The sequence below is a fragment of the Ctenopharyngodon idella genome, chromosome 5, assembly GCF_019924925.1.
Source record: "Ctenopharyngodon idella isolate HZGC_01 chromosome 5, HZGC01, whole genome shotgun sequence".
NCBI classification, from domain to species: Eukaryota; Metazoa; Chordata; class Actinopteri; order Cypriniformes; family Xenocyprididae; genus Ctenopharyngodon; species Ctenopharyngodon idella.
In genome coordinates, this window is record NC_067224.1 from 6,263,292 (window position 1) to 6,290,257 (window position 26,966).

Here is a 26,966-nt window from a genome sequence, read left to right on the forward strand (position 1 = left end):
CAACAAAACAGTTTATCTACAGGGCAGATCACAGCACATATGCAATAACAATTAGCAAGCTGTTTAAACCATATTTTGCTCCATCAGAGACCATCTGATGTTAATTGTACACAAAAAGGCAAAGAGCTTTCTCAATCTGGCAAGCTCTAATTTGAATTTTGATTGGCTATCAGGGCTGTAATGTTTTTACAAGGTACCAGACTGCTACAATGAGCACTTCTGATCTGTTGCATCGATTTTGATTTGAGGTACATATTAGTAACTTAACAAGGTATCAACAAGCAGAACTGTACATTTTGGTTTACACTACCATTGGAAATTTTGGGGTCAGTAAGCTTTTTTGGTAACACTTTAGTATAAGGAACTTTTCCCTCAATAAACTCCTAATTTACTTAGTAAGGTAGTTGTTAAGTTTAGGTACTGGGTAGGATTAAAGGGTTAGTTCACACAAAAATGATAATTCTGTCATTAATTACTCACCCTCATGTCGTTCCACACCCGTAAGATCTTCGTTCATCTTCTGAACACAAATTAAGATATTTTTTATAAACTCTGATGGCTCAGTGAGGCCTGCAACGCTATCAATAACACTCCCTTTTTCAATGCCCATAAAGCTACTAAAAAAAACATTTAAAACAGTTCATGTGACTACAGTGGTTCAAGCTTAATATTATAAAGCGACAAGAATACTTTTTGTGTGCCAAAAATAACAAAATAGCGACTTTATTCAACAATATCTAGTGATGGGCGATTTCAAAACGATGCTTCATGAAGTTTCAAAGCTTTATGAATCATTTGTTTCAAATCAGTGGTTCAGAGCGCCAAAATCACGTGATTTCAGTACAAGGCTTCGTTATGTCATAAGTGTTTTGAAACTTCAACAGTTCACATGACTCTGGCAGTTTGATACGTGCTCCAAACCACTGATTCAAAACAAAAGATCTGTAAAGCTTCGAAGCTTCATAAAGCAGTGTTTTGAAATCGCCCATCACTAGATATTGTTGAATAAAGTCGCTATTTTGTTATTTTTGGCGCGCAAAAAGTATTCTAGTTGCTTTATAATATTAAGGTTGAATCACTGTAGTCACATGAACGGTTTTAAATATGTTTTTAGTAGTTTTCTGGGCATTGAAAAAGGGAGTGTTATTGCAGGCCTTACTGAGCCATCGGATTTTATCAAAAATATCTTAATTTGTGTTCAGAAGATGAACGAAGGTCTTACGGGTGTAGAACGACATGAGGGTGAGTAATTAATGACAGAATTTTCATTTTTGGGTGAATTAACCCTTTAAGAATGTAGAATATGGTCATGCAGAATAAGGCATTAATATGTGCTTAATAAGTACTAATAAATAGCAAATATTCTAGTAATATGCATGCTAATAAGTAACTAGTTAAAAGACCCTAAAATAAAGTGTTACCGATTTTTTTTAAAGAAATACATTTTAATAAGCAAAGATTCCTTAAATTGATCAAAAGTGACAGTACAAACATTTATAATTTTACAAAAAAAAAAAAAAAAAAAAAAACTATTTCAAATAAATGCAGTTCTTTCTCTTTCTATTCATCAAACATACTGAAAAAAGTGTCTCACAGTTTCCACAAAAATATTAAGCAATATTACACTGTTTTGAACATTGATATTAATAAGAAATGTTTCTTGAGCAGCAAATCAGCATATTCAAATGATTTCTGAAGGATCATGTGACACTGAAGACTGGAGTAATGATGCTGAAAATTCAGCTTTACCATCACAGGAATAAATTACATTTTAAAACATATTCAAATAGAAACCAGTTATTTATTTAAATTGTAATATTTCACAATATTACAGTTTTTTTTCTTTTCTTTTCTTTTCTTTTTTTTTTTTTTTAAAACATTAAAATAAATAAATAAAAAATCGTACCGACCTCAAGCTTTTGAATTGTAGTGTTTGTCTGTGAAATTGGTTTGGTTGAAGAGAAATTCTGATCAAACAATATTTTCCACTAATTTCAGTGTCAGGACAACTCTTCACATAGACTGCTGCACCTTTATTTGAATTAACTTCCATTTAGATGCTCACCAGTCTATGGGGTTATACCAATGATTTCAAATTGACCTAGCCCTAAAACAATAAAAAAAATTCTGTTTGTCAATTTTAAAAGACGTTCTAATGATCTTTTCCTATTTAAGTGACTTATTCTTCAGCAGAATGAGCTGCAAAGTAGATTTGATTGCGACAGTCAAACGTCCCATTATGTGAAACTACAAAGGCTGTGACTTCCTGAGTGAGATACAAAGAAAAAGGAGGAGAAAAATTTTCCTTTCTCCTTTGAATTTTTGGACCTTTCCCATTCCCACTAAGTGTAAAGTCAATACTCCAGTAGGGTCACAGCTCTGAAAGTGAACCTCCCTGCTGCTTCTGCCTCGTATGAATGCGGCCATGAGAATCCGAGTCAAATCTCATATGGACTCCTAGCAGGTGGCCTTCAGCTCCACTCTGCAGAGAACATCTTCAGTTCAAGGGCACAGGGATGTCCCGATCAAGTTTTTTTGTACCTCCAATCTGAGTCACTGAATATTGAGTATCTGCTGATACCAAGTCCTGATCCAATACTTGTATTTTCCTAGTGCTTGGTGCACACTTCAGGTACATTCAAGTTATTAAAATCAATGGTAGACATTGTAAACAGACTGTATGGTCATGAATATGGGACTACTGATATAAACCTCTTATATTCTATATTTAAAATGAGCAAAATTATTGCAACATAAAGTTGTCAGACTTTAGAATGCCATTTTGTCAGTCAAGTCTGAAACAAGACGCAATCCATAGCAACGTGTTATGACAACAACGTCTCCGATACAGTAAAAAAACAGTAAACTTTCGAGTGATTCGTTACAAAAGTGTGCATCAAATATGCTAAACACAGAAGCTTGATCCTGCGTGTGACACGTTAGAACCAACCTCATTGGTTCTTGCGCATCACACACGCACATTTGAGCGTCTTCTTTTCCTTTTAATGCCGGTTGGCAAACCCACTTGAAGGTGCATACCGCCACCTACAGCACGACACCTGTGTAACAGCTGACATAGAATAAAGGATCAGGCTCAGGATAGCCTATACCAATCGGTTAAATCGTCCCCGATACCGATCCTTGAGATTGGCTCAGGACATCCCTACATTGGACATACTGGAGTAATCAACTAACCATGTTATATCTTCAGCAAAATATAAGAAGAATGACTGAGGAAAAAAAAAAAAAAAACTTCTGTGGTTTGAATTTTGATCTAACTTGTTTAAAATATCATCAGACTGAGGGCACTACATCTGAATCACTAAGCTACTGCACCCCGCAGCAGCTGTTGCTGCAGTGAGCCATGATGTAGGAATGCTTTTGTTGGACCTTAATGCCATATGTCCTCCTCCCGTTTGTGTGGGCGTATTCTTTTATGACGAGAGGCATCAGCGGGATTAAACCAGCCCTGTGTTTAATTACCCAAACTGGTACCAGCAATGCATGACTTCAATCTCTAATGCAGAGAGCACTGCCATCAGTGATGGGCTTTTCTCTTTCGCAATTATGATGAATTGTATTATCTTATGCTATTTTACTCATGAAGGCTATGAATAGATTATCAGTGTTAAGGACGGAGGAAATTATGGATAGAGAAAACACACTGGTGCAATGTTCATACTACAGCAAAATAGAGTTGTGAAACGTTTTTGAAGTGCTAAATATAATTTTGGTCATAGATAGTGAGAAGTGACTTCACTGAAGAAGGTATGTTGGATTTACATGATTTAATCGTACATCAGTTCCACATGAATTAGTAAACATAATTTGTTCACTTAACTTCAACATCATTGAATTGAGTTATTTTCAAGTGACCAAAATAAATAGTCTCAAATTGATTTTATATGGTTCCCTGAAGGATTTAATTAATTCAATATTTATATATATAGGGCTTGACATTAACACCCGCCAACCTGCTAAATGCAGGTGGATTTCAGCAGTGGGGTGTAACGCAGTCACTCCTGCTAGCCACGTTGGCGGACTGAATTTTATATATAATATATAGGCTTTACAATTTTGAATTGTAGTTTTTTAAAAAGGCATCTGAAATAATAAAATGTGTGCAAAGTAGTGTTGTCAAAAATATAGATTTTTCGATACATATCGATACTGAAAATAACGCTTCCAATACTCATTTTCCGCAGAACAGATAAATGATACCAGCTGTGCTTTCTCGCTCTCTCATCTCTCCGACAGCGAGTTGAGACAAAACCCCACCTCCCCTCACTCACTCTTATAATTTGCTCTGAATGAATATTGTTGATGTTACAGAGCTTGAATTTTGGCGTGGGATTGCGCGTATTGTGCATAATTTTACTCATTCCCACAGATTTTGTGCTCACACCCAAAAAAGCCGCCTCTCAGTACTAAATTGGGTTATTTTCCGCTGCTTACATATTTTGTTCTTAAACAGTCAAATACACACAAAATAATGACATAATGCCGGTCTTGGTGAGTATTCACATAAACACAGTCAGCTATGTTTTAAATGAACATAAACACGCATGTATAATGGATCCGTGTGTCAGGTCTTAAAATAACAGTAGTCTTATATACCTGCTGCCAAATTATGAGATGATATTAAAAATATCTAAATGGCAGTTTTTCCCCATTGTATTAATGTCAAAATTGTGGCCAGTGAAAATGCTGAGTGGCTAGAAACTTTGAAAAACCACTAGCCACAGTGGCTGGCGAGCAAAAAAGTTAATGTCAAGCAACATCAATGAATTATAAGATTCAATGAAACTTGCTCACAACCTTGTGTGACAACATCAGCCTCTGCAGAATAAAAATAAATTAATTTTTATTCAGCGTGAGGGCTACACTACAGCTGTGGCCAAAAGTAATGGCAGTGACAATTTTGTTGTTTTGCAAAGTTTGCTGTTTCAGTTGGTGTGGTGTTGAATCACATTGTTTCTAGATTATCTAGATTAAACTTTTTTTTTGGCCTTGGCACTAAATGACCAGCTAACATCAGTTCACCAATCATATCAGCACATGGGAAAGTGAAAAAGTACTAGTCAGGTGAAATCACTCTATCATTCTGATTGGATTATAAGAGCAGACTGACTGCTATAAAAGGCGGAAAGAAGCACTTCCAATCAATGTGTTCTTGTGTCAGCAATGGTTACCTCCAAAGAAAAATGTGCAGCCATCATCACTTTGCATCAAAATGGCCTCACATGCAAGGAAATTGCTGCAAAGAATATTGCACCTGCAAGAACCATTTACATGATCATCAAGAACATCAAGAAGAGAAGCTGAATTGCAGTGAAGAAGGTTTCAGGATGTCCCAGAGAGTCCAGCAAGCAGCAGGACTGTCTCCTCCTGAGGAGTCAGCTACATAGTCATGTCACCACCAGTGCAGAGCTGCTCAATATTGGCAGCAGGTGGGTGCGAGTACATCTGCATGCACAGTGAGGAGAAGACTTTTGGACAATGGCCTGGTGTCAAGAAACCCATCAAGGACAGACAGGAAGTATAAGGATTGTACAGCAGAAGACTGGTGCAAAGATATTTTCTCTAATGAAGCCCCCTTCCGGCAGACCATCCATGTGTGGGGTTGCTTTTCATCCAAAGGGAGTGGCTCTCTCACAATTCTGCCCAAAACACTGCCATGAGTAAAGAACGGTACCAAAACTTCCTGCAAAAGCAACTTCTCCCAATGATCCAGGCGTAATTTGGTGATGATCCGTGCCTTTTCCAGCATGATGGACCACCATGTCACAAGGTAAGTGTGATAATGAAGTAGCTTGGAGATCATTACATTGAAATTTTGGATCCGTGACCAGAAAAATCTCTAATCTTAATCCCATAGAGAGCCTGTGGTCAATCCTCAAAAGGCGAGTGGATAAGCAGAAGTCCACAAATTGTGATCAACTCCGAGCACTAAGAAGGCAAGAATGGATCGCCATCAGTCAGGATTTGGCCCCAGAAGCTCATATCCAGCATGCCAGAGTGAATTGCAGAGGTTATGAAGGAGGATCAACACTGTAAATACTGACTCTTTGCATATATTAAATGTTTTTATGAACTTATGAAATGTGTATCATTGTTTTCCAGTATACCATAGAAATGTGAAAAAAAAAAAATCTACAAATACTGAAGCAGCAAATCACAAAATCAATGTCACTGCCAGTACTTTTGACCACGGCTGTACATCCAAATCCAACACACACAACCACATATTTAGGGTTGGGTTTGCAATAAACACCAGGGCATAACTTCACCATCCAGGCCAAATAGTGCAGTAAACAATAAAATAATAATAAAAAAAAAAAAGCAAACTACTGTAAAGCATAGTTTGTCACATGGATTCACTGTGTGAGCTGTGCTTCATACATTGCTGCACGATTGACAATAAACAACAGACCTTTTTTTGGGCTGCGAAATTTGCAGAAATTTCACTAATGTGACTTTGGCAAACTGAAACGGGATAGTTCATCCAAAATAAAAAATTCCGTCATCATTTACTCACCCTCATGTTGTTCCAAACCTGTATGACTTCTATTCATCTTTAAAAACACAAATGAAGATACTTTTAATGAAACCTGAGAAATTTCTGTCCCTCCATTGAAAGTCTATTCCACTACAACTTTCAAGCTTCAAAAACTTGATAAACACATTGTAAAAGCAAACCGTATGAATCGAATGATTCTGAAGAGACACAATCACTTTATATGATCAACTGATTTAATTTGGCCATTTAATCACATATAAACACTAATCAACACACATACATGTTTTCACTTGTCAAGCAAGTATGGTTGAGCTTCCATTGACCATATTTAATGCGCTCTATGTATGTGCGTTGATCACTTTATATGTGAATAAAAGAAAATAGGACTGAGAGAGTAAGCCAAAACTCAGGTTTAGTGGATTGTTAGTGAATTGGGTGGAGTGGACAGAACTGGTTTTTGAGCGAATAGCTTAAAGGAGGATGAAAGCAGCCCCAAACAGTTTACAATGAAAAAAACAAAAAAACAATACAAAACCCTCACTATACATAATCTTTATATTTACTATTATTGTCTGTTTCTATGGTTACAGCACGGCTGTCACATGGACTGACTGCAGTTACCTGTGCATACAGACATTATTCGATCCGCTCCTGTTGGCTTTTGTATGTACGAAACAATTTGAATCACAGCTGTTGGTAAATACTGACTTTCTGAATGTAACTATAGAAGAATACAGAGAGAAAGAAAGAATAATGTGTGGTAGAGTGTAAAATAGAAGGGTAGCAGGATTATGCATCTATTATCATTAACTTCAGGTCGTGCTGCTATACGTTCATGTCAGCTGAAGAGCAGCATTACACAAGCTCAATCAACCTGTAATCATACACACACCCGTCACTTAGTTTCCCACTCTGGACCACTTTACACTTCAACAATGTCCACCTGAAGAAAATTTTCCATTGGCAAATTTCGATTGAGAGGGAAGGCCAAGCTGCCAAAATATGCCTTGACAGCCCTCAGCATTTTTGGCCTGAAAGGTTTCATATGATCTGTTCATATAAACCAGAATGGCTTCTTATCAAGGATGAAACGCAAGCTTACAAATGAGATGTCTAACATTGAGATTGCTTTGATCTCAACAAAGTTATTTTAAATTTTTGTCCACAACACAGAAAATGGAAGTAATGAGCTTGCCTGTGAACAGTCTTTTGGGATTATGTTTCCCTGTGGTTAGCTGCCAGTTTCCCAGCTTTTCAGGACAGACGGCATTATGGCCTCTGCCAGTATAGCGGAAGGAAACAAACAGTGCTGGAATTAGCGAGAACCAAAATCGCATCCACTCTATCCTTGCCGGTTCTGGTATTTTGGGCTGGTCACATGACCATAGACTGGGCTTGTCTTCACTGCTGTGGTTTAAACTCTGAATTGGATGACAGGTGGTAATTAAGGGGAGGTATCAATGAGGATACAAATTTGGACTTAAGAGTCATTGTAATTAAATACTCTATTAATTTGTCAAGACTGTCAAGATTCACTAACCTTGATTTTTTTTCTGCTGGATAATAAAATACGAAACAAATCCCTGTACTGAATGAGCCATATCTACGGATCAGAATGTTTTCACTTGGTCACTTCATGCGCTTCTATTGATCAGATTGCTATCCAAACAAGTTGCAAATGCCCTCAAAGATGCAATCGAGATGGATGGATCTAACTGTTCAGGTCACAAATGTCAATGTTACATCAGCATATGGGTCATTATAAAAAAAAGAAAGAAGAAGATATCTGTTCAGTTCAGGTTTCTCCTATTGAAGCTGATGGTATTTATTAACACCTTGAGATTACTACTAGGCATATTTTATCATTTTATTTCACAAATTAAGAAATGGTTGTAAAAGTTTTTATTTTTTATTTTTTTATAAATATACACTTATTCATATAAATATCTAGTTGAGTCATTAAACTTTAGAGGGCTCAAGCTGATAGGTCCTTTACATACAGTCTGCAAGCAATCACATCATTACCGCATACCACAAGCTGATTGGCCTCTGCTGATCCTGCAGCCAATGGGATTGCTTCCTCAATATTTAAATAGTCTGGTTCATAGAGTACCTCAGGAATTATGTGTTTTTGTAGGCCAACCCGGAAGTTAGCGGCACACGGGTTCCCTCGATCGAAAGCCTATGTATTTTTCCCATAGACTTTTGGAAAATCGCAAAAAATAAGCTCTGTGTTTAACAAAGGGTTATGACACTTACACGTTTTGTTTATCAAGATAATCTTTACAAGTTAACAAAACATTTATACATTTTGAAGCCTAAAAGTCGTCAGATATAAAAAGCTAACAGTAGGCTATAAACGGACTACAGCACACCATGGTCGCGGATCAACGTCACCACCTCCAAGCTTCCTCAAACTTTATTTAAAAAGCAACTTTATTTAAAAACATGCTCGCTGATTATGATCTGCGCTGTGTATGAATACTTATCCACTTTTTCATGAGAAATGCTGTCCAAATGTCCTGTTTATCATGATGACGTCTAAAGTCCCCGCCAAAGGAAGCAGTCCCTTTTAGCAATTTGTTAGCAACCGCCCTTTTTAAGACACAATAAAGGATAAAAAAAATAAATAAATCACAAGCGGGTTATAATTGGTGTGATTTATGTCATAGATCAAAACGTGAAAATATTTAGAGGCTTTGTTAACCAAGGCGATTTAGCAAAAACCCATTCAAAAAACCCCATAGACTTTAGGGTGATGGAACCGGAAGTCCTAAAATGCTAACTCGCTTCCGGGTTTTGCCTACAAAAACACGTCATCCCTGAGGTACTCTATTGTTTGCTGTAGGGTAGTCCTGTTCCTCCACCTCCCCCAGCTCCACCTGCCTAGATTTGCTACAGGATTTATATATGTCTATTCATACAGCAGCAGCATATCTTACACATTCACTGTTTAGCTCATCTCATACCGACCTACAGGCAGAAACTGAAATCAGCTAAACCTGTAGCAAAGACTGTAAAGAGATGGACCACTGAAACAGAGTGGGCTTTACAAGCCCGTTTCGATAGGAATGATTTGCAGTGTTTTTGATCTGGACGAGCTCAACTTCATATATCAGTTTCTGTGAAGATATGTGCATTCCTACCAGGACTCATCTAACTTACAACAATGACAAACCATGGTTCAGTGTGGAGAATCAACAACTGGCAGATGATCTGAATGAGTTTTATTGCAGGTTTGAAAAAAAAAAAAAAAAAAAAAAAAAAAATTCACCATTCACACCTCCTGTAACCCCATCTCCCCCACACCTGCAATTCAGTTCAGTGAAGACGACGTGCGCCAGGTCTTCAGAAAGAACAAGAGAAGAAAGGCACCAGGCCCAGACAGCGTTTCACCAGCCTGTCTGAAAACCTGCGCTGACCAGCTGGCCCCCTATCTTCACACAGATCTTCAACAGATCACTGGAGCTGTGCGAAGTCCCCTCATGCTTCAAAAGCTCCACCATCATCCCCGTCCCAAAGAAACCCAAAATTACTGGACTTAATGACTACAGACCTGTGGCTCTAACATCTGTGGCCATGGAATCATTTGAAAGACTGGTTTTGGCTTATCTGAAGGACATCACTGGACCCTTACTGGACCCCCTGCAGTTTGCCTACAGAGAAAACAGGTCTGTGAATGATGCAGTCAATATGGGACTGCATTATGTTCTGCAGCATCTGGACAGACCAGGTAATTATGTGAGGATCCTGTTTGTAGACTTCAGCTCTGCTTTTAACATCATCATCCCATCACTCCTCCAGCCCAAATTAACTCTGTGTTCTCAGGGCTGTGTTCTCTCCCCACTGCTCTTCTCCCTGTACACCAATGACTGCATCTCTAAAGACCCCTCTGTCAAGCTCCTGAAATTTGCAGATGACACACCACACTGATCGTCCTCATCCAGGACGGTGACGAGTCTGCTTACAGACTGGAGGTTGAACAGCTGGCTGTCTGGTGCAGTCTTAACAACCTGGAGCTCAACACGCTCAAGACAGTGGAGATGATCATGGACTTCAGGAGAAACCCCCTTGCTCTCCCCCCACTCACCATCATGAACAGCACTGTGACTGCAGTGGAGTCATTCAGGTTCCTGGGCACCACAATCTCCCAGGACCTGAAGTGGGACAACCACATTGAGTCCATTGTGAAAAAGGCCCAGCAGAGGTTGTACTTCCTTTGCCAGCTGAGGAAGTTCAACATACCACAGGGGCTGCTGAAACAGTTTTACTCTGCCATCATTGAATCTATCCTCCGCACTTCTTTATCTGTCTGGTTCAGCTCAGCTACCAAATCTGACCTCAGAAGACTACAGAGGGTAGCTGAGCGAATCATTGGTACAACCCTCCCCACTCTCCAAGAACTGTACTTATCCAGAGTGAGCAAAAGGGCAATGAAAATCACTCTGGACCCCTCACATCCAGCACACTCCCTCTTTGAACTGTTACCGTCTGGTGGACGCTACAGAGCTCTGAGCACCAGAACGACCAGATACAGGAACAGTTTCTTCCCTCAGGCAATCCATCTCATGAACACTTTATAAACGCGGAACACAGCACTATAATACATTATTTACTTAAAACACATACTTATTTATATTTCAAATTTGCACATATCATAACCATACATACAAAATTGTCTATATTATACATTGTGGTTTTTTGCTATTTTGCACATTGTCTATCTTGTTTATTTGTTATTCTTTTACTCTTTTAATATCTGTGTCTTGTATTGTCGCTGTCATTCTGTTGCACTGTGGAGCTTCTGTCACTAAAACAAATTCCTAGTTTGTGTAAACATACCTGGCAATAAAGCTCATTCTGATTCTGATTCTGATATTCACAGCAGCGTGTCTGTATCTATTAGCAGCAGTAGAACTTGTTTTGCAGCAGCAGCAGAAGCGTAGCAGATTTAGGTCACCAAGACCAAATACATTAACATTCAAAAACACACTAAAACTATATTCCGAGAGTTGTCATGACTGAAATATACAGTATATACACTTATTTCAGTTACTTGGTAAGACATTTCTAAAAACTTAAGTTTTTCATCTACTAATAGCTTTATTTCAATGATCACATTTTTAAAATAATTTTAGCTAAAAATAACACTGTCATGAAAGTATTTTTTGAATCCTAAAAAAAAAAAAAAAAAAAAAAAAAGTAAATTTAAATGTAAATAATAACTTTTTCAACATGGTAGGAACATCATGCACATCTGAACAATCTCCTCTTACTCTGAACTTTGACCTTGAAATTAGGTTTTCCAAAAACTTTTTCAAAATAAGTTTTTAACATTAATAACACAGATGACAAATAAATAAATACATAAATAAATAAATACATACATACATACATACATACAGGGACAAAGATCATTTTAAAATTTATCAAAGATCATTATAAAACATAAAATTTTATATTGTCAATGTCAATAAAATGTTGTTATAAAATGTAGTGACGGGTCGATCATGAACGATTTGTTCATTTTGAACGAATCTTTAATATGACTTGGGAACAACGAGTTGTCTCAGAGAGTGATTCATTCATGTGTTGACAGTGCATGCACAACATCCTATAGGTTCTGTACAGGAAACAGAACCACACACAACAGAATAGCTTGCATCGATTCTTCGGCTTCGGGTCTGAAAGAAACAATACTGTATCCGGTACAGACTGCCTTATAGGCTATGGGGCTGTCATGGGATGAACATTTTAATGATATTCTGTTGAAATGAACTAAATCACTTGAAAAAAGATTCAAAGGTCTGAGTCAGTAAATGATCCGAACTTCCCACTACTAATAAAATGATGCCATCTACGAGGAATTGCTTGATTTAAAAGAATTTTCATGACTGAAAATTTAAGGGACAAGTTATGCCACCATATTTTTAAAAATGACACATACATACATAAGTTTGGGACCATAATACATGAGCGAGCAATCATGGATGACTCACCTGGATGGAGCAACAGCATATTCTGTTCAACAAATAATTCACTACATGCAGTAGCAACCACCCAGAACACATTACCAACTGCATTTCAACGCCGTTTGCATTGTGGTGGCAACTTTTGCACGAAGAAGAATTCTTATTCAGACAATGTAAAAATCTAGTTTATTCTTATCATGCTGTGCAAGCTACTTTTTATATTCCTGTTTCTGAAACAGAGAGGTTTGAAAGTCCTGGCTGAACACTGTGTTATTACCAGATGCAATGTGAAAAGATTCCAGTGACAAGCAATTTGTCAGACGCGACAAAATCAGTCAAAAAATACAGCCAATCAGAAGAGCGTGTGGGCGGAGTCTCTCTGCAAGAGCACTGCACTCGCAACAAAATGGATAAGTACATAATCAAATTCATAATAAACCATTTTAACATTATTAAAAATACACACTGAGTGACAAACATTTTTTGTCATTGAATACATCTGTTCACACTGAGTTCAGTTTGAATGCTGTCGCTTCACGTGTGGTTATGACTTGGTGTTATGGACAGATGTGCAGGTACTGTTCTTTACTAATAGTAATAGAATTCTGGGTACCTTTATGGCTTTTCTGGAGTGTGGAGCCTGTGATTGCTTATTGTGATATTTGTGTGACATGACATTCCATTAAAGGTCTTGCTTGCGCTGAGAAACTCATTTGTCTTCTCATCTTCTGCAAACATTGCCACTCATTTATGACCAGAGACTCCGTCACCGCTCATTACATCCACCTCAATTATGACCAGGAGAAATATAATCAACATTGACTGATTTGATGGGCTCTGGTCACTTCCATTGTATCTGAGGAGATGCCAATATTGTCGCACACTGTGTATGTTATTGTAAACTTCATGACATCATGAGAGTCCCTGGTAGAGAACAGCTGGGCCTGAGAGGACGTTTGCTGGTATTTGCAGTCTCATGAACAACAGACCACATGGGCACACAGCACATTTTATCATAAAACAAACTAGAAAGCCATCAGAGTTCAAGGCTCAGGGCAGTGTTTGGATTTAACAGGAAGTCGACCAACAGGGATCGAGATAAAACAAGACGACATGAAGGGGATGTAGTATACAGAAAAGTCCTGGAGTTCAGATTACAGCTCTCTTTATGTTGTACACAAATATACGGCTTAATATGAGAGAATCATTCATATAATAGCGGTTTGTTATTACAGACGGGAAGTGTGTGATGGTTCCTGGCTTCCTGCTGTCTATTTGGTGATTTCTTGCTAATGGAAAATGTGTGGCAAGTTTATTTCATTTAGACATATTCAATTTTGAAAAATCGTTTTGACCTTTACTGCAAATGATAAGCCAAACAATACAAAACGCATCCACACAGAAAGAAAGATCTATCATAATCCTGTGTTTGAAATGAATTTCTGCTGTATTTCCATTATCACTCATGTTCAGCAAGGTGTTCTCTTTTAAGCCTCTAAAATTTCCTTCGTCTACTCAAATTGATTCATTTCACTTTCACACAATTCAGAGAGCAGATTCATGTTGATGAGATTTAAAATGCGTAACTGCTGGCAATCACTGCGAGTTCTTCTTCAAAGATTCCTTTAATTTGTGTGGTCAACCCAAAAAACAGCATAACAGCACAGGGAATTACTCAAGTAAAACAGTACACTTCACTTGTACACTCTCTAAAGAAGATATGAGTGGTGTTTGCTGCAAAACTTACCACCACAAAGCTAAGGGTTCTGGGTGGGTGCTATACGGTTGCTAGGGTGTTCTGGATGGTTTCTAGGGTGTTATAGGGGGTTGCTTACTGGCTCAAGTCAACATAACACATCTTCAAGTCTCTATGATATTCTAGATATGGAAGGGATCTCCTTCAATGCAAGTTTAAGTTTTTTGTTTTTTTTCGCTGCTATGTGAAAATATGTAAATCCAGCAGCACACCTTTCCTCAAAAAACAGCACAATTTAAAGGGGTCCTATTATGCTTTTTCACTTGTTCAGCTTTAGTTACTGTGTAATGTTGCTGTTTGAGCATAAAAACTATCTGCAAGGTTAGAAAGCTTAGAGTCCACTCCAAAAGAGGACCTATTATGAAAAATTCACTCTTATAAAGGAGTTTGAACACCAACGTGTGTCGGCAGTGTGTGAGAACAACCAGCCTGTATTGGTAAAAATCCACTCACTCCTTTTTTTTTCTTTTTTTTTTTATAATTCCTATAAATCAGAAGCAGTCTCTTCAAATCAGCTGATTCAGATTCTCCCTTACAATGACATCATCATAGGGAGAAGCCCCGCACACAACTGGTGAAAATGGTGCTATATAAGACTAAAGGTGGTTCTTTGGCTCATAATCATAGGGGAATTTTACACCACTTTAAGTGCTGTATAGCACCAAATCTTGGTGGTTCAGTGGTTCTTCACCAGTTCTTTGGGATGACTGAGGATCTATTTAGCACCGATACTGTATACAGAACCTGTTAAGCCCTTGTATGGTTCCTCAGCGGTTGTTCAGAGGTTCTTTGGGGTGGTTAAGGTGCTATATAGCACCACTGCCGCACAAAGAACCTGTTAAACCCCTTTAAAGGTTCTTTATGAGCCAAAGAACCACTGTTGGTGCTGTTTAGCACCATTTTTTTTTGAAGAAATAAAATGCGATATGGCATCTCTTATGGGTTCTACATAGCACCATTTGACAAAGGTGCTCTACAGCACCTTTAAAGATATGGTGCTACATAGCACCAAACGTGGTTCCCCTATAATTACGAGCCAAGAACCACTTTTTTTTTTAAAATTTTTTTAAGAATGTACAGTAAATGATCTGTGGGGTATTTTGAGCTAAAACGTCACATACAAGCTCTGGGGACACCAGAGACTTGTTTTACATCTGGTAAAAAGGTCAGCTTTAACAGAAAACACTTTTTAAGAACTACAACAAACGGCTTGTTAGGACACCACCGCGCTTCTTCTGGATCTTGTGAAGTCACAATGTCACTCATTTAAATAATCTCTGTCTGCGGAATATGCAAAAAAAGGGGGCAAGGCCTGGTTGTGCGGCGCTAGAGAAGGTGAAGAAAAAGACCTGCTTTAGTAGTGTGTTGTTGCCATGTCAATGAGATGCTGTTTTTTTTTTTTTACCCTGGTTTCAAAACCCCTTTGTTTGGCCTTCCTAAGGTGGACGAACTTAGAAAACAGTGGTTAAAATGTATCTTTAACACTGTTCATGAACATTATAACCCCAATGTTTATCTGTTGCACATTTTACTGAAGACAGCTTCCACAACCTAAGAGAGTACAATGCAGGCTATGCACAAAAGCTTCTCCCGAAAGACAGAGCAGTTCCCACTTTGTCGGGACAATCAGTTGTTTATGGATTACAACCTGTAGGTATGTTTTAATATTTGTGGCTCCACTAGCTTGCTAGCTAACATTACAGTGTTGATATAGTGTTTAGCTATGGGGCTCTCGCTTTTGTAAGACTGTTCACCGATCTTTAGGAACTTACAGCTATGAAATGATCCTCTTGTTAGTAAACATTCTCAGGGACTGAATGGGGCTGGAATTGACCCTTTGCAAAGACCCACCCCCCTTAGTTACTGTTGCTATGTCTGACAAGCCATGGTGCTCTCGCACCACACTTCATGCTCTCATGCAGTGAAAAATACATCGCGGATCAAAGAGGACACTGACAACGTGCCGAAAGACAAGACAGAGGAGGTTACTTTTGGTATGAAACAAAGTCTTAGCTTTCAGATTTGGTAATTTTTTGCAAAGAAATTCAAACAAATACCATTTTGTGCCTCTTTAATGTGTCGAACAGATCTCTGTATTCCCTAAGTTCAAGCGACACGTAAACTGATCATCTTGTCCTAGTTTTTGCTTGAAATAAATGTGAATGAACATTAGAAGGTATGTTGTTTCAACTGCGGAAAAACGCCAACACACCATTTTTCAAGTTCAAGTCCACCGCCGTTAATCTACTAAAGACTGGAAAACGCTACACAACTTTTGCCCCATGTATATGAAGGTCACAGACTCCGATTTTTTAGTAAACATTCATCATGTTTACTAAAAAATAAAAAATTCATCATGATCATGTTAGATGGAGCCTCGAGCTTGCGCATGACATGCATGAAATAAATGTATGAGAAAAAGCAGAATCTGCAGTTTGTTTATTAATTGTTTGCAGCAGTTTTGTCACACAGTCGGGTTAATACAGCTCACGCCGCTACCAGGTTGAAAAATACGGAAATTTTCATAAATACAGAAAAATCACTGAAGAATACTAAGTGGAGCTCCACCATAAAGGAAAAATTGCTCCAGTAAGTACTGTACTGTTAGCTTTGTCTTGAGAGAGTTAGCAAACCACATTCTGAGGTAAATCCGGATTCATTCATTATTAGCTACATTAATATTCATCGTTATCCAGGGCTCGACATTTACACTCTATCCTGGATAAGTAGTCGGATTAAAACGTCAATAGCTGCAAATGATTGATTATATTACATTAACAGTGAACAGCGACTGATAACAGATTATATTAAAGGTAACAACATAGATAAAACTACACCATTTACCTCTAACTCCTGTTGTAATCTGTTGAGTCCATACTGACTGTGTCTACCCACCCCTGTCCATTTCCAAACGCAATTTGCTCGTATCTTCCACTACTGCGGGTTATCTCATCTAATGCGTTTGTTTCACCTGTCATGCATCTCCTGGCAACGAGACGCATGTTTCTGTTTGTGTTCAGAACTATTTTAAAGTCTGGTAGTGTGTGATCCTCAGTCGTGTAGTGTATGATGCCCAGCTTTTCTCTGTAACCATTTACAAAGTTCAGATTTTAAAAGCCGTGTAGTGTATTCCAGCCATAACTCTTCTGTCTGGTTTGTTTGTCGGACAAAATGGTGGATTCAGCATTATGATTGGTCAGATTGCCTGTCAAACTCTCGGTGAAGGGTGAATTGGTATGGCAATATAGACACCATATTTTGGTCCTGTGTTTTAGCATAAAGCATTTGGATTTATCTCTGTTTAGAATGGCCTTGTTCTTGTTCACTGTTTTTCTAGCAAGATCTGGCGACACGAAATGAGTCAAGGCTTGTACCGCTTTCTCTGTGATTTCTTGCACTGCACATACAGTAGAGAGACACATCTCTGATGCGCATTTAAATATGTCATTAACAACTAGTCATTCAGTTCGGTTCCGTACACATTGCTAGCATTTTTTTTTACTGCAACTCTCACTAACTGCACTTTTTGGGAGTTAATTTTTTTGTAGAATGTGGTTGACGCTCCTGTAATTTACTGTGTGTGTGTGCAGAACGGAATTAAGCAATAAAAGGTGAACTGACAACTGAATTTAAATGCAGTGTGTATGTGGCCTATGACAACTTTTGCTTTAATGCTGGAAATGTGGAAAAACTTGCACATTAAAACATAAAAAGTCATTTGTAAAGAAATCAACAACAAAACAAACGTTTTAAAATGGAAACATTATTAGATTCATTAAGACATTCAACAATTCCATCTAAGAATGCACATTGAGCATAAAAAGTGAGTTATTTTTAAAGAAAGAAACAAAAACAAAACAACAACGAATAAAACCATGAATCTCACATAATGGGCATTTTTTAAACATAATGATAATGCAAATATGAAGATATATTATATATTACACACAGAGAGAGAGAGAGTTTCATTTATGGCAGAGTTGCTCTGAGTCAGGCATCCATTAGTCTTGCTCTCTATCAACACCGTGAGAGACAAAGGTCTGCTCAAAGGCTCTAATGATTTTCTTATTGATGGCGAGGGCGGCACAGGAGATGAACAGCAAATAACTGAATTAAACAGTACGGCTGAGACACTGCAGTGAGATCGCCTTTCTATGATACATGTTCCCACATGTGGGTATTCGTGAATCTATGAAGAAACGTGTATAGCTCATGAGCACAAACAACTACAGAACGCAAGCTAGCCATATGGACACAGAAAGGAAGCGGCCAATCCTTGCTATTATACCATCTCTTATCTCTGTCACGACGGATGGACGATCAGTGTCCTTGTCATGTAATTGCCCTACCAGAATGGATGGACTGACATGCACTTTGATGAAAGGTTAGATATGTGCTCGGGCTGTAAGATAGGCCGGACACAGCTATGGTGTGACTGATCAGAGCAGGAACAAAGGTAGTTTCAGCCTCAGACGGCACGTCTACGGACCACCCAAAGACCGTCTGATGCATTCTGCACACAAAACTGCATGAGCTACAAGAAAAATAGGAAGTTTGAATCTGGTTGGCTGGCTTTCTAGGAATCTGGGCGCACAGGTTTTTATCTCTTCACTTGGATATGAAGTTGTGTTTACAAAGTGGTGGGCTGATACAGTGTGTGCTTTTGAGGAAGAACATTTCCACTAATTTCTTTTGTTTGATTTCTTTTCTGTGCAGATGATTGGAGACTGACACTGCCGAAGAAGACGTTTTATCCATGTTGGCCTATTATTGCAGTATCAACTATTTAAAATATCTTTGCCCCTAAACAGCATGTAAAAACAAAAAGACTGAAGTTGGTTACTTTACTGTACATGTTGATGAGACAGTCTCCTCTTGTGTAACAGGGCATTTCTCTGCCAGGATAAGCTGACCAGTCATCATAAACGTTGACCAAAGCTGGCCTTTCAGATGTGTTCAAGATAATTGAGTGTATAGTCTCTAAGTTTTTTTTTTTTTTAATGTTTTTGAAAGATGTCTCTTATGCAAAGATGCATTTATTTGATCAAAAATACAGTAAAAACAGTAATATTGTGAAATGTTATCACAATATAAAATAATGTTTTCTAAATTAATATATTGTAAATTGTAATTTATTCCTGTGATGACAAAGTTGAATTTTCGGCATCATAACTCCAGTTTTTAGTGTCACATGATTCTTCAGAAATCATTCTAATATGATGATTTACGCTCAAGAAACATTTCTTATTATTATCAATGTTGGAAACAGTTGTGCTGCTTTATATTTTTGGTGAAAACCATGATCCATTTTGGTAACACTTTAGTATAGGGAACATGTATTCACTATTAACTATGAATTTTCCCTCAATAAACTCCTAATTTACTGCTTATTAATAGTTAGTAAGGTAGTTGTTAAGTTTAGGTATTGGGTAGGATTAAGAATATAGAATAAGGTCATGCAGAATAAGGCATTAATATGTGCTTAATAATTACTAATAAACAGCCAATATTCTAGTAATATGCATGCTAATAAGCAACTAGTTAAAAGACCCTAAAATAAAGTGTTACCTACATTTTTTCAATACTGACTGCTGCTTTTTGAGTTTCATATATATATTTATATATGAAATAAAAATATATTTTTTAACAATGTAAAAGTCTTTACTGTCACTTTCAATCCATTTAATGCTGAATAAAAGTATTCATTTCTTTAAAAAAAAAAAAACTATATATATATAGTTTTTTTTTTTTTTTTTTTTTTTTTTTTTTTACTGACCCTGAACTTGGTGTGTATGTTAGTGTGTGTGTGCAGAGGGTATTTAATAGAATAGGATGTCACCTGTCACCATGTGTATGTAACCCAGGAAATGACAGAGGGCATGACAAATTAGACTAGACACAGAGCACAGATCATAGCAGTGTTGTTAAAGCTACAAGTAATTTTAGTTTATGCTGTGTTGTATGACAGCTGTCTTGGATTTGGACGGACACCTAGTGGTGTGAATTTAGCATGATAACTTTATAGAAAAGCAAAAGCTTTAAGATTTGCTGACTTTTATGGACTATTGCAGTATTTATTATAAATGCTTTATCTGTGGTCATCATTATTTTTAAAAAAAAAATTAATGTGCCCTAATCTTTAATCAAAACAACTTCCCCCTCCCTCTTGCGTCGACATCGCTCTGATGACGTGTTTACTGGTGCGAGGGTGGGACAAACAGTCATTCACATGAGATCCACCAATAGATCCACTCACAACCATCCAATGAACCAATCAATTCCCCACTGACAAAATGTAGTCCCGCACCACATTATGCTTGATCGGAAAGCCGTTTCACTCGGATAAATGTCACAAAAGGGAAAAGGCTATCACAACTTCTGTTTCATTTCGACTTTAAAACAAGACTGCTTTATTACGCAACTGAGTCTTCATCTCATGTGAGTGTGCATGTCAATAGCACATTAAAGGGTTAGTTCACCCAAAAATTAAGATTTTGTCATCATTTACTCACCCTCATGTCGTTCCAAACCTGTAAGACTTTCATTCATCTTCCGAAAAAATGAAGATTTTTTTTTGATGAAATCTGACAGCATTCGGTTCATTTGAGCTTCTGTTTATGTTTGCCGATCAATGTTTATACAGGTGCTGGTCATATAATTAGAATATCATCAAAAAGTTGATTTATTTCACTAATTCCATTCAAAAAGTGAAACTTGTATATTATATTCATTCATTACACACAGACTGATATATTTCAAATGTTTATTTCTTTTAATTTTGATGATTATAACTGACAACTAAGGAAAATCCCAAATTCAGTATCTCAGAAAATTAGAATATTACTTAAGACCAATACAAAGAAAGGATTTTTAGAAATCTTGGCCAACTGAAAGTATGAACATGAAAAGTATGAGCATGTACAGCACTCAATACTTAGTTGGGGCTCCTTTTGCCTGAATTACTGCAGCAATGCGGCGTGGCATGGAGTCGATCAGTCTGTGGCACTGCTCAGGTGTTATAAGAGCCCAGGTTGCTCTGATAGTGGCCTTCAGCTCTTCTGCATTGTTGGGTCTGGCATATCACATCTTCCTCTTCACAATACCCCATAGATTTTCTATGGGGTTAAGGTCAGGCGAGTTTGCTGGCCAATTAAGAACAGGGATACCATGGTCCTTAAACCAGGATCTGGTAGCTTTGGCATTGTGTGCAGGAATTATTTGGAATACATGGGAGGCAGAATATGCGATATCTAAAAAAACAAAGAAACAAACTGTGGACTTTCCTGTACTTCTTGGAGAAACCTTGAAATTGAAAACACCCGAGGCAACTGTGTTGCTCTAAAATATATAGAGGAATCATTTATAATGGCTTCTGTGTGGCATCTTGTTTATTGTATTGTTTTGTTGATGGGCTACATATGAAGGGCTCTAAGAAATGTCCTGGTTCCTCATTTTAGACAGAAACTGTGGGAGTGCAATTCGGTTATCTAGACTGCTCATAGAGAGGAAATGAAACAGTTTCTATTAGTTGCTGCTAAAATGTTAATGAATATTTTTATTGCTATATGTATGTGAATTACTGAGACATCCCACTTGAATGAATAGTAGTTCATACTCCGACGTAATGGGACACACAAAACCTAGACACCCATCTGCCTTTGTCTAGGGGAAAAAAAAAAATCCTCATTTTCTACTGTAAACTTTGTATGTGAGAAAATGAGAGATGGTCCAGGAACAGCAGACACATCCCACCCCTTCTTCTGTTGTCTGAAGCATGTCTGCAGTCCTCTGTCCTCCATCGAGGAATTGATGCATCCCCACGGCCTGCACTGCTGATAGAGGTCTAATACCAAACGCCTTGGGAAGGGCAGACCAATGAATCAAAGAATGACATAAGACCGTCTGCCAAGAATAAAGAGAGAGTGAGATCCCATAGGAAAGAAAAATGACTTAATCTCAATTGTTTTCCTAGACAGAAATGAGATGAGAGAGCAAATGAGACATTTTTCTTAAGCCACAGTGTGTCTCTCAGAGTTCTAGAAGAAATCTCTAAGTCATAAACTGTACCCAGATTGGCAAAAATAACAACATCCGCATTTCATTATTGTTAGATTTACATAACTTATGATTACAAAGTCACACATCTTCCACTATGTTTTCTGCGCAACCATTTGATGTCTGATGCTGCTGTACAGTTGTTTGAGTGTTTTTTCCCACATCAGTCTATTATTTGTTATCTCAATCATTTCTAATGGAGGCTCAATGATTTTTTTTTTTTTTTTTCAAAACTCCAAAAAACATACACATATAATTCACTGCAGTTTCTGGTGGAAATTAACACTAGTGGCAGTGAAACAATAACAACTTTTATTCCTTTTCACACAAATTATGATTATCAGATTATTAAGACTTATTTTTGTGCAGTTCACAATACTATGTTATGACCAGGGCTTGACACTAACACCCATCAACCCGCCAAATGCGGGTGGATTTCAGCAGTGGCGTGTAACACAGTCACTCCTATAAGCCACTGGCGGGTTGAATTTCATACATAATATACAGGCTATACATTTTTCAGTTGCAGTCTTTTAAAAAGGCATCTAAAATAATAAACTGTGTGCAAAGTAGCGTTGTCAAAAATATTGATTTTTCGATACATATCAATACTGAAAAATAATGCTTGCAATACTCATTTTCCACAAAATACTGTAAATACATGATACCAGCTGCGTTTTCTCACTCTCTCATCTCTCTGACAGCGAGTTGACACACAAACCCTCCCCTCACTCACTCTTTTCAATTGCTCCGGATGAATATTGTTGGTGTTACAGAGCTTGAATTTCGGCATGGGATTGCGCATAATTTTACTCATTCCCGCAGATTTTGTGCTCACACCCAAAGTGCGCGCACATAAAGGCGCCTCTTAGTACTAAATAGAGTTCTTTTTCGCCGCTTATATATTGTGCTTAAACAGTCAAATACACACAAAATAATGACAAAATGCCGGTCTTGGTGAGTATTCACGTAAACACAGTCAGTTATGTTTTAAGTGAATGTAAACACACATGTAACAGTATAATGGATTCGTGCATCAGGTCTTAAAGTGACAGCAGCCTAATATACCTGCTGCCAAATTCTGAGATAATATTAAAAATATCTATATAGCAGTTTTTCCCCATGGTATCAATGTCAAAATTGTGGCCAGTGAAAATGCTGAGTGGCTAGAAACTTTGGAAAACCACTAGCCACAGTGGCTGGTGAGCAAGGAAGTTAATGTCAAGCCCTGGTTATGACTTCAAAACACTTTTACCATGATTCACCTTTACTTATTTATTGCCATTTTTGCCTTTATTTAGATAGTATAGTTGGAGAGAGGACAGGAAGTGAAGTGGGAGAGAGAGGGGAGTGGGATCTGAGATTCGACCTCGGGTTGCACGCTGCATGTCGGAGTGTTTCCAACAACCCTATCGGCTCTGACGTTTCACCATTATTTGTAAACTAATACATTTTAAATCTTTCTATCACATAAGCTTGTATCTTGTGCAGCATTGCACTTGCAATGCAGAGTGTTCAGGTACGAGTTCAGTGGAACATGAGTCACAACAACCGATAAGAAAGATCAAAGTCTTGTAGTAACAAGCTAAAATGGCATGGATGCTTCAATAAATGTGTTTTTATCTCACGTTTGCTTTTGTTAACAATATTGGTTAGGTTTAGGGTAGGGGGTGCATTATTTTCAAACACGATAAAGTCTTTTAAACCTTTGAGCGCCACTCACTGAACATTTCACTTTGAAAGTGCCACAAATTGAGCAAGAACAACATGAATGCCTACAGTTTTTCAGAAATGTTGCGCATTTTCCCAATGAGCCTGGGTTGTTCATTTCAGATAACTCAGACTGGTATGTATAAACCAAAACTGGATGGTCTCTTTCTGTCCAAACAGCATTTCTTGATCAGACTAAGGCCCTGCTTACACCTGGTATTAAGATTAGTTTTGGTTGATCGGATCACAAGTAGATGAGGCAGACACATACCCATTTACACCTGGTGTTTTAATCCATCTCTTTTGTCTACTCTCGACCACTTCTGTCCTGATTTCTTTGAGGGGAGGGTCTATGGGCAGGTAAATGTATAGGTTTTTGTACAGCAAATGTACAGCTTTCGTTTCTGATCTGACAGTGCCGCAAGACCAGCCGAACACTGTCAGTGTGTGTTAGAAATCAGGAATGGTGAGAGAACATTGAGCTTGGTATGTTTTTCGTCTTCAAACCAAACTTGGGTCTTCAGCCGACAAAGTTTAAATCCCGTCTGTCTGGCAAGCTTCCCATAATGTTTACACATTAGGTCAGTAGGTGGAGAGTAGGCGGTCTTTAGTGGCTGTTCGAACACATTCGACCACATGAGCGTCTACACTACAAAAGCAATCTGATGGAATGCGTTTTTGACTACCTCTGGAAGAGGTCAAAAGTGTACAAGCTCAAAACATTTTAGACTCCGTTCACACCTATATTTAGAGTCGTCCACTTGTGATCCGATTGACCAAAACGCATATTTAACACCAGGTGTAAACAGGGCTGTGAAGTGGATAAGTCAAAAGTCTAGCAACAAGAGAGTACTTTTAAAGAGCCACCTCTGAGTGATAACATCTTTCTCTGAGATATTATGGTTGTGGAGGGAGTTGAACAGAATGACATAGATGCTGTACACTATAACAGCATCTGTGTATTTTCTCTTCACTAAGCCTGGCAATTTAGATAAGTCTCCATTATCAACCATGACATTTGTCTTCCCATCAATCTCTTCTATAGCTCTCCAGAAATGTAGCTTAGCAACACCTTATCAAATAAGTTGTGTCCGTTTCATAATCCGCAAATATATTACAAGATTCATCAAAACTGAAAAACAAACCAAACCATGTTAAAGACTCCCAGCAAATAAAAATACACAGCAACCAAGATTAGTCAGAAATAGTAAGCAACATTTTATTGTTTAAAAGTGTGTGTGTGACATAACAGCAGCCTCTCCACTTCCTCAGCAAACAGCATCTATCTGTGGAAAGTGCACCTGTAGAGTGCTTGTCAAAATAACCTTGAATCGTAAAAGGCTGTCAATCTGTTCAAATTACAGCAGAAAATAAAGAGGCCATTTCCAGAGCTATGGCTCTGTCGTTTCAGGTATGACCAGGAGTATTTGTGTGTCTCTGTCAGAGAAAAAACAGAGGAAAACAGAGAAAGTTTGAGTGTGTGTGTGTGAGAGAGAGAGATGATTAAAGAGGAGGGACCACTCCTGACAAGCCTGCAATGTAGGATGGAACCACATGACTCTTCCCCCCTCCTTTAGTAAACATTTCTGGAAAAAGACAATTAGCACCAGAATCTTTTATCACTCTGGCCAGCCGCAGCGGTCGATACAGATTAGCTTTATATATATATAGACCTGTTTTCCAGTTTATTTCAGTAGAAATGTGGCTGATATTTCATTTGCCACTAACTGGGACAATTAAATTATGATATATACTGATGGTTTGAATTAAATCCACTAATTTCAGCTTGTCATTTAGAGTATATTTGATTTTTTTTTCTTTAGTAATGCATTTACAAAGGAAGCTTTATGATTTAGGGGTTGTTCATACAGGATGCGTTTACACTATTCTTTTAATTGGTGGTGGTACATGTACGTATGTACTATGCAACAAGCAAAAGTCTTTGGCTATCATGCCAAATATCTCACTGTTAAACTTTTTAAACGTGATTCCAGTTAAAAGTAGCTCAAGTTAGAAATTAGGTGCCTGAGGCAAGTTTTTAAATTTCATTCCATTACTTTCAGTTTATCTGTAATATTTAACACAAGAATGCTTCCTGTCTAAACGTGTCCTGTCTAGTCAAAAAAATGTATCATGGTTTTCAACATTGACAATAATAACAAATGTCTTTGAGCACCAAATCAGCATATTAGAATGATTTCTGAAGGATCATGTGACTGAAGACTGGAGTAATAATGCTGAAAATTCAGCTTTGTATCACAGGAAGAAATTACAATTTACTATATTAATATAGAAAACATTACTGTATTTTTCATGATATAAATGCAGTCTTGAGCAGAAGAAAATACATGAAAAAAAAATCTTACAGACCCCAAACTTTTGAATGGTAGTGATTATGATCATGGTATTATGATCATATTTTATAAATATCTGTAATTTGTAAATTAGCTATCATGCCAGTTTTAAATGATCTAACATTATCAGCCCAGAATTTCATATTGCTTCATGCCTATTTTTTCATTCTGGTTTATACCGCAGTAAACTGAGGATGTGGTAAAGAGGATCTGCTTCTTGATTAGCATGAGAAAGAAACATTTATGCTGAGAATCTCAAACGCTGACAGAGGGCAGTCAGACAGGCTGGTGTCTGTATCGCTCCTCACGCTGTCACACACGGCCATCACACTGACAGCTCCTCAGCAAAACAATCAATAGAGGAGCTCTCGCTCACGCTCTGTCACACACATATACACACACACCCTCTCTTATCATTAGGGCTAATTAGAGTTCAGATGTGATTATAAGGAGGTTCTTTTGGTTAATATGTGATTATTTCCGTTCATTGGCTAAAGCAGTTAATCAGAAGCACATTAATGAACCTAGAGAGCAAATTAGCCTCAATAAGGAGGTTTCTAAAGACACTATACCAACAAACCATGCAATTGTTATGTTTT

The 26,966-nt window shown here is 37.7% G+C and overlaps 1 protein-coding gene across 11 annotated transcripts in view; it reads right to left on the bottom strand.

Moving 5' to 3' along the window:
• Nucleotides 1-26,966, bottom strand: part of doc2b (double C2-like domains, beta) — a 274,263-nt gene that overhangs the window by 79,888 nt on the left and 167,409 nt on the right. Inside the window, exon 10 of one of the 11 annotated variants that reach the window (XM_051895454.1) lies at nucleotides 25,309-25,450. The exons of 9 other annotated variants lie outside the window; for them this stretch is intronic. In XM_051895454.1, the coding sequence (XP_051751414.1) occupies nucleotides 25,329-25,450 (122 nt within the window). In that variant the 3' untranslated portion in view covers nucleotides 25,309-25,328. Of the gene's footprint in view, nucleotides 1-25,308; nucleotides 25,451-26,966 lie in introns of those variants that run through there. One more of the 11 variants, XM_051895452.1, reaches the window with a different exon arrangement.